The 9,513-nt window shown below is 42.8% G+C and overlaps 1 protein-coding gene across 3 annotated transcripts; it reads left to right on the plus strand.

Annotated features, from left to right (window-relative positions):
• The first annotated feature begins 850 nt into the window (after window positions 1–850).
• LOC120043059 (selenoprotein P) lies at window positions 851–4,502 on the plus strand. Of its 3 annotated transcripts, none has more exons than XM_038987820.1 (5): window positions 851–983; window positions 1,717–1,947; window positions 2,116–2,328; window positions 2,469–2,586; window positions 2,694–4,502. In XM_038987820.1, exons 2-5 carry the CDS (start codon window positions 1,745–1,747, stop codon window positions 3,381–3,383), a joined length of 1,224 nt encoding a protein of 407 aa, XP_038843748.1. In that variant the 5' UTR covers window positions 851–983; window positions 1,717–1,744; the 3' UTR covers window positions 3,384–4,502. The 3 variants fall into 3 exon arrangements, with proteins under 3 accessions (XP_038843748.1, XP_038843824.1, XP_038843778.1); XM_038987896.1 differs by having other exon boundaries at window positions 2,694–3,365; XM_038987850.1 differs by having other exon boundaries at window positions 866–983; window positions 1,720–1,947.
• Window positions 4,503–9,513: the final 5,011 nt, after the last annotated feature.

The raw sequence follows: 9,513 nt of genomic DNA on the forward strand, positions 1-9,513 counted from the left end.
TTATTTACAACACAGTGTAGCCTTCAGGGGCAGCAAGTCCATACATGTTACTTTCCATGTTACCTGTGCACTCCCCTCACTTTAATATACACACACACACACACACACACACACACACACACACACACACACACACACACACACACACACACACACACACACACACACACACACACACACACACACACACACACACACACACACACACAAACTTTTTATCCTCTGTGTTAGAGTTCTCTGTTTTGTGTCTGTGTCCAGTTAGGCAATCAGCCAACGTATTTGTGTTGGCCTGCATAACGTGCTGGACACTGGCCAACCCCCACTCCCTCCCCTCACTCCCTTTTTTCACTTTTCCCCTCCAGAGAAAAACAGATAGTCAGAATGTTCTGTTGTTTTAACTGTTCTGTTTCAGGCCAATGAATGAGACAGAGGTGATCATGCAGTAGTGAAAAAATCGAAGGGGAAAATATTGGGCAATTACGTTTTAGTCGTGTCTTTATTTTCCTAGTGCAATGGCAGACAACAGACAACTATGAAGCTGTCATGAGAGAGTTCACTTTCTTTCCATGTAACCCTTTCACACGCTCGAATTGCTCGCGCTTTGACTTGACTTCCAATCAAGTCCGGGTTCGGAGGCGCTGTGAAACCAGAAAGTTCGACAGACAGAGAGCTGGCTGGTGGCCGAGATTACTTTCCATGTGTTCTGTGTACTCCCTTCATAAACACTTTTCAATTAAAATGTGATGACCATAAACTATTAACCACTAACTACAGTATGATGGTATTACAAAAGAGTGACTTATTAAACTGCTGTAGTGCAGGAATCTGCACAGACCCCTTGTTGAACTTTGTCCTCCTTTCAGGCAGGCAGGAAAACAACACTGCTAGCATAAAAGGGGGAGCAGAGAGAGTTGAGGGTTGTTGTTCTTCCAGAAGCTACTGCTAGACCGAGCTGAGTTGACTGAGGGACTTTTTACTAGACAGTAAGTGACTGCAAAATAATTTCCACATTTTTTGTGCATGTTGATAAGACAGAGTTTAACTCTCTCTCTATTTTTGACGTATATAACCTGTGATACCCGATCACTTGAACAAATTGAGACAAAGTGTTTTGCTATTTCTTTATCTTTGTTATTTTGCTTGTGTTGTCTCCATATGGCATATACGCTGTATTTGATAATTTCCAGTTGATTAGCAATTATGTGTTTCTAATATATGAATACGCAGAGAGAGAAAGAGAGAACTTTCTACACTTAACCACCCTCACCGAACTTTTATTTTTCTGCCGTTCATCAGTACGCCTTTGGTTGTGCAATAGAATTTCTAAATTAACAAAAACAACATCTATCCCTGTAATAAAAGTCTAGAAATGTAAAACATTTCATACTAATCCCTCATTTCTTTTCATGTCAGCAAATAAATACTTAAAAAAATGTATCCCTTTCTTTGTCTCTTTTTTAATGCCATTGATACAACTGATTTCCAGGCAGCATTGCTTTTAATTAATAAGTCTACTAAGGTTAGGTTAGGAAGATTGGGACACAAGCCAAAATTGAGTTAATCTTTAATTATCTTTTGTCCAACTATCTACTACCAGGCACAGTATTGGGACACAGATAGAAAATTGTGACATAGCATTGAACTACTCTACAAACCCTGTCCTCATCACCTGAGCAGACTCTTACCCGACTTGCTTTATCTCATGCACCCCCTCAGCAGATCAAGCCTGCGGTGCAGCACCGTGATGTGGGCGGGACTAAGCCTGCTCCTGGCTCTCTGCCTGCTCCCTGGGGGCGGAACAGAGAGTGAGGGGGAGGGGACCCGCTGTAAGCCGCCACCTAGTTGGAGCATTGGGGAGGTGGAGCCTATGAAGGAGGTCATGGGCCAGGTCACGGTGGTGGCCCTCCTCCAGGCCAGTTGATTGTTCTGCTTGGTGCAGGCATCCTTGTAAGTGGACCAGATAGGGCTCGGTTCCATTTTGGACCCTTAGCCACTTTCCTACCCATAGTGGAGTGTGGTTGTTGTTATGCCTGTTCTTTTTGTTATTTTGTGATTTCTTTTGACCATCTCTCCGTATCCTCATGTTTCACTTCCCTGTCGTGTTCCTCTGGGCAGATTGGATGGGCTGCGCCTGAAGCTGGAGGGTCAGGGTCTGGAGAATGTGACCTATATGGTGGTGAACCACCAGGGGGAGCAGGCCCAGCGCCTACACACCCTGCTGAGGCAGAAACTGTCTGAGAACATCACGCTATACAAACAGCAGCCCAAACAGGACGACGTGTGGCAGACCCTGGCTGGAGAGAAGGATGACTTCCTCATCTATGACAGGTCAGCTCCAGACTGTGGTCTCTCTGTCTGCGGTCAGTCTACTCAGAAATACAGACCGTGCTCATCATGCTGTCTGTTCCCCTAACAATTAACCTTCTCTCGCTCTCTCTCTCTCTCTTCTCTCTCTGTCTCTCGCCCAGGTGTGGTCGTCTGACCTACCATATCTCCCTGCCCTACTCCATCCTGGGTACTCCCTATGTAGAGAATGCCATCAAGGAGACCTACTGCACACGCGTCTGTGGGGACTGCACGTATGAGGTACACACACACACACACACACACTGGGCGTGTCTGTGTTTGTATGTGAGAATTAGCTCTGAGTTATGGAAAACAAACCGAGACCTCTCCTCTTTTCCCCCACACAGAGCACAGAGATCCCAGCAGAGTGCAACAGAACAGTAGAGGCGAAGCCTGAGGGAGAGGAGAAGCCAGTCACCGGAAGGGAGACAACTCATGGTGGACACGGCCATCATCCCCATGGTCACGGTCACAATGGCAACCGCCATGGTCACAATGGCAACCGCCATGGTCACGATCACCATGGTGAGAGGGGGATGGGGCGCGGTCACGGTCGTGATCGTGGGGCAGAGCAGCAGCAGCAGCACCAACATGACACTGAGGGGCTCCAACAAGGCCAGGCCCATGGCCAGTTGCACGTTGGTCAGGAGCATATGGGTCAGCAGGCGGTGCAACTGGGCCAGATGCCCCAGGAAGGGCAGCGAGGCCATATTATGCAGAATCCCTGAGTGAAGGGGAGGTCCAGGTGAAAGGTGGAGCACAGCTGACAGTGGAAGGAGGGGTCTGATCTAAGTCCCTCCTCCATGGCCAGCTGATGCTGACACTGACGGAGGCTGTTTGGCGATGGGGTGAGCAACGAGCCAATCAGGCTCTGACACTGTGATGAGGCGCTGCCCGCCTCCTGACAGTGACAGGGCCTGATGGGCCTCAGGGAGACCTGACAGTGACGCTCGTCCCCCGCTGACTGACAGCAGCCTCAGCCAGTCATGTGAGCCTGACCCCTGGGTGTTGAGAGCTGAGGGTGAGGGCTGCTGTAAGCAGGGCCATGGCTCTGTGACAGTTACCTTGCTGTACCTTATAGGCCTCAGATTAACATCTGTGAGACAAACGCCGGGGCGAAGCGCTCTTATAACATCTTACCAACTAGTACTACCCTGGGACCGTGAAGCCACACCTGATAGAGAGAGATGGGAGGACACACATTGGTAGGTGAATGCCAAGCCTAAACCCATTACGATATGGGGAATAGGATGGCATTTGAGGTGTGACCATAGTGATGGTAAGACAGCAAGGTAGGTGTCCTCCACCACCTCCTTCTCCGTCAGTGCGTTGGTGTCACCCTCCCAGGAGTGTATGGGGCGATTATGTTAACGTTTCTCCTGCTCTGTTTTGCTCCCTCCAACCACAATGAAGGCAGGCGCAGAAACTACGCTCTAGTGGCGTCTGTCTGACGTCCGGCTGGGGAGAGGGGAAAGGGAGGGACTTATAATATGACCACCCCCTTAGGTTCAAAATATCGAGAGCTTTGGAAGGAGTATGTAGTAGTAGTTGCCTATGCTGAACAAACTGGCATGATGGCTGGGAGAGATCGATCTGAACCAAAGTTGTTATAGTCAGCTTTAGCAAAACCAATTTGGTTAAAATACATTATTGATAGTTCAGATTTTTTTTATTTGGCCTCCAAAAAATTGGGATCTCACTAACATTTTACTTTTGCAATTGAATTAACTCTCAGGTGATTTAGAGCAGTAGTGAGTTGTATAGATGAAGCTTTCAAACGTCAGTATCCATTGCTTACAGCTGTGTGGATGTGTGTTTAGTTACAGTCACTGAGTTATTTTAGTTTGGCAATATTGCACACATATGTATAATGCACTCTTTGTGAACTAGCAAAACAAAGAGTGAACTGTTTTCAACGAACAAAATAGTGAACACTTTTTAACTAGCAAAAGAAACCATCTAGAATGAGAGGTGGGTAAACAGAAAAGATTGAACGATCGTTTGAATCCATTCTGTACTTTAATGAAGGGCTCTAGGGGAAGACGACTGTCACCTAGAGCACCTGATGCTTTGTACAGAACACGTTCATTCTGACTGCGGACTGTTAGGTGGTGTGGCATGTACGAAACGATGAATAAAGATGGTTGATGCGCTCATGTTGCAATGTTGTCTTGTTTATCTACTCCGTGTGTGCGTTTGTGAGTGTGCAGAGGGAGACCACGGGAATATGTAGCCTTTTTATAAGCCATGTTTAGCTCTGGCCTGTCACCTGACAGACAGACTGATCTTCAGATTGATTTGTCGAATTGCAAACAAAACAAGCAGCGACGGCGTAACATTTTCAGTCGATCGTTTGAGAAGCTTTTCAGAGTGTTTTCACTGTCAAAGGATTTGGCACGTTGCCTACACGTGTCTGGTACTTCAACACGTGACTCGCATGTTAGTCAAGTAGTGGGAGTGATATGACCACAAAAAATGGGTAACACGTGATTTGGATAGTCCATCTGTACATCCTCAACAGACTATCAGTAACATTTCAACGAACTGTGTACTAACCCTAACCCTAGCTCTAACCCTAAACTTAACCCTTACCCTAACCCTAACCCTTATTCAAAACCTAACCCTAACCGTCACCTTACCAAGCAGTTGCTTATCAACATGTAGTTTGTTGATAGTATGACCATCTACAGATGGAAAATCCGGACGATCCAAATAAAGTGAGACCCAAAAATGTATCGCTGTAATAATCATGGGCAACTTGAAGTAGTTTGTGTGTAAAGTTTGATGCGTGGTTTTAACAGTACATGAAAGCGCACTCAAACGCTTTCATTATTTCACATTGAAAAAAACGTTGCCTGCAATTCAGAACAACCACCACCAGGTAGAAGAGGAGATCTGTAAAAGGTTCTAGAGCTCTCCTGCCAGAGTGCATCATTTTGTAGGTGCAGCCTGTAGACTAGTTCTTCCTACCAGAATACAGGTTAAGAGTCAGTGTTCATTTTCCTTTGCGCAGAATACTAGTGTCACAAAATAAATTCCAGGGAGCAACATTGCTTCATTCCACCAATTCAGTGCCTGGTTGAAAACACTTAATTAGAGAATTCTGTCATAAAGAGCACATGTTCAACTTCATAAGAGGTTAAATAATAAAACATTACTATTGTCAATGCCTATTAAGTGCCAAATAAAGTAACAGGGTTGACAATTTCTTCTTAAATCAGCCATAAATCTACTTGTGACCAGGGGAATGGAAGCTTGCTTCCACTCGACTGAGTGGGTCGATTATAAAATGTCAACCCTGTTACCCATAGATAGACAGGGAGTGGCAATTGAATCAAGATTCACAAAAAAAAAAAAATTATAAAAACAATTCTAGCCTGTCTATCTATGGGTAACAGGGTTGACATTTTATAATCGACCCACTCAGTTTCCCACCACAAAACACCAGAAAATGTCCAAAAAGAGTAGAACCAGCTCACCTGCTTTGTTACTCTATGATTTTACTATTAAATGTTAAAATATTTTAAAAGGAATAGTTTCACCATATTAAAATGATAGTTCAGTTCACGTAACAGGATTGACCTTAAAATGAGGGACTGACGTAAATGAATCATTAATCACATTCAATAAATAATTATCTTCAGAAATGACTTTGTCAAAGCAACAAAATAACTAGGGCTTCACGATGAGGGTGAACTTGGATACATTTTGGGATTAAGTGGGTTAAAATCTTCCTGAAGTGATACAGGGTTGACGGAGGGACGTGTCAAAATGTTGAATTTTGGCACTTTAGCAAGCCTTTACTCATATAAAACATTCTCAGCATGGTCTATATTATAGGGCACTTCATTTATTATAACAAGCCTTTAAAATTCAATATTGGTGGACAACTTCTAATTAAAATATCAAAGGGACGCAAAAATAACTATTTTTGTGGCACAACCCAGTTATGACAATAGTCAACTCCCTCTCTGTCTGTCAGTGGAGGCTGCTGAGGGGAGGTTGGCTCATAATAATGGCTGGAATGGAGTGATGTGTATGATACATTTCCAGCCACTATACTCCATTCCAGCCATTCAACACCATTCCAGGGGCTCCCGAGTGGTGCAGCGGTCTATGGCACTGCATCTCAGTGACTCCCAATCACAACTGGCTGTGATTGGGAGTCCCATAGGGCAGTGCACAATTGGCCCAGCGTCGTTAGGGTTTGTCTGGGGTAGGCTGCTATTGTAAATAAGAATTTGTTCTTAACTGACTTGTCGAGTTAAATAAAGGTAAAATTTAACATTTACATTTCCAGCCAGTCCAGCCATTATTATGAGCCGTCCTCCCCTGAGCAGCCTCCATTGGTGTCTATATAGTAGGCATAATATTGCTGCAGAACACTAATAATAGTTGTGTTAATAAGATTGATGATCTACTGAAATCCTTAGTTTAGCTACGTAAGTGTATGTAAACTTCCGACTTCAACTGTATATTCAAAAAAATCTGTTTTAAATTTTTTAGCTGATCCAAGATTTTCTCAGGTAAGGCCCTTGAAAGTCACCGTCACTGAATTCACATAGCTAGTCAACAAATCAAACATCAATCAAAACAGAACTTCTTACTGTGACCAGTAGGTTACCTTTGTGTTACCAAATGTGACAGATTCAGGCCGATAGTGGTCAAGTTCCTAAGGTTCGAGGACAAAATGGCTGTTCTGGAGATTGCCAAAAAACTTGAGAGGAACCAACATCTTCCTCAAAGAGGACTTCTCTGAAGATGTGTGCAAGAGGCAGAAGTAACCTATCCCAGCTATGCAAGCTGCCATAGAGCGTGGGGACATTTCCTACATCTGCTACGACAAGCTCAATGTCCAGCGCTCCCTCCCAAAAGTTTGGGAGGAGTGAGAGAGCCAAGCTTCTGAGTCAGTAGCTTCAGCACAACGTCACACACATGCAGCAAAAAGAAAGGAGAACCAACACACACACACACACACACACACACACACACACACACACACACACACACACACACACACACACACACACACACACACACACACACACACACACACACACACACACACACACACACACACACACACACAGATATACCAACTGACACTCACAAGTGCCTGACTGATTGGTCATATCTTCACTAATGCTGGTGAGCTTTGCTCCAAAGCAATATCAGTTCCTATTGGCTGTAGTGACCATAACATTGTGACAATAACAAGGAAAGCCAAAGTGCTAAAGGTTGGGCTTAAAGTAATTTATAAGAGATCTTACATCTTCTAGTTGAAGATGTAAAAAATGTATGTTGGTCTGATGTGTAAGAGGAATTGAATCCAGATACAGCACTGGAAGTTTTAATAAAATTAGTAATGCCAATTGTTGACAAGCATGCACCTGTTAAGAGAACTGTTTGAGCCCCCTGGATTGACAATTAATTGAAAAATGGTATGGTTGAAAGAAATTATGTAAAAGAGTTGGCAAACAATCAATTGAGACATTTTGACATTTTACTGTCCGTTGAGACATTTTGTGACTAAACTTAACAAAAATATGAAATTATATTACCAAACCAAGATAAATGACAAAACACAATGGAAAAAGACTTTGGAGTACCTTCAATTATATTATGGGCAGAAAAGTTGATGGGATCATTTATAACAAAACCTTCAGATATTGCCAATCATTCTAATTACTATTTCACTAGTAGAACTCAGAAGTGAAATGCCAACATTGAACCATCATATTTGTGTATAAAAGATATACAGTAACAATTAAAGAGAATAATTGCTATTTTGAATTTGGTCAAGTTAGTGTTGCAGAGCTGGAAAATCGATTCTAACCCATCAACAGGGTTGGGGAGTAACGGATTACATGTCATTACATGTGATTACATGTCATCCGTTACATGTAAGGGATTACAAAAAACAGTAACTGTAATCCGTTACGTTTCCAGCAAAAATATTGTAATCAGATTACAGATACTTTTGAAAACTAGATGATTACTTCGAGGATTACTTTTACATTCAGAAAGGATGTTTGCGATTTTTTTAAATATTTGACACTTCTCTGTTTTCTCAATGACATTCAAATCAGGATTGAAAAAAGGCGCAAATTTAAGTTTGTTCCACCTGAGCAAGTCTGACCACAAGTCAGAGACCACTATGATGACACACCGAATGTGTTTGATTGATCGCGGGAAAAGAGCAGGAATAGGCTTTTGTAGGCTACAGTCGAAGCTATGTCTTCCAATGGTGCGACTGCTGTCGGCATCCAAAGATTATCCAACTTGAATAAACGCTTGGAGGTAAGGATGACAGCAGTGGTTTAGTCTACGGCGATACGGATATCACTTATTATTGATATCTACATAGCGCATTGATGTGAATCACACTGCTGTTGTCTCATTTAGCTATTTGCGCCTTACAGATTGTGGTTGTTGTGGATGGCAGTTCACAAATCTAAATGTGTATTTGAACCCAATAATGGTTGAATTCAAGAAGTTAAGTTGACTATCAATCATTGTTTTTGAAACCAGTGGACAGCCAGTGAAAAATGTGCTCTTTCAACAGCTGCACAGTGCAGATCCAAGCCTATGGAATAAAGTGGGGATTTTATTGCTCAATCTAATTGATGCTGATTTTTTGTAAATCCATAGGTCTAATGGACACCAAATGGAAACTTGCACACTTGATAGACTTAAAAGGGGCAATCTGTAGTTGCTACATCATATATATATATACAGTTGAAGTCGGAAGTTTACATACACTTTTGTTGGAGTCATTAAAACTCGTTTTTCAACCACTCCACAAATTTCTTGTTAACAAACTATAGTTTTGGCAAGTCGGTTAGGACATCTACTTTGTGCATGACACAAGTCATTTTTCCAACAATTATTTACAGACAGATTATTTCACTTATAATTCACTGTATCACAATTCCAGTGGGTCAGAAGTTTACATACACTAAGTTGACTGTGCCTTTAAACAGCTTGGAAAATTCCAGAAAATTATGTCATGGCTTCACAAGCTTCTGATAGGCTAATTGACATAATTTGAGTCAATTGGAGGTGTACCTGTGGATGTATTTCAAGGCCTACCTTCAAACTCAGTGCCTCTTTGCTTGACATCATGGGAAAATCAAAAGAAATCAGCCAAGACCTCAGACAAAAAAT

The sequence above is a fragment of the Salvelinus namaycush genome, chromosome 1 (genome assembly GCF_016432855.1).
Source record: "Salvelinus namaycush isolate Seneca chromosome 1, SaNama_1.0, whole genome shotgun sequence".
NCBI classification, from domain to species: domain Eukaryota; kingdom Metazoa; phylum Chordata; class Actinopteri; order Salmoniformes; family Salmonidae; genus Salvelinus; species Salvelinus namaycush.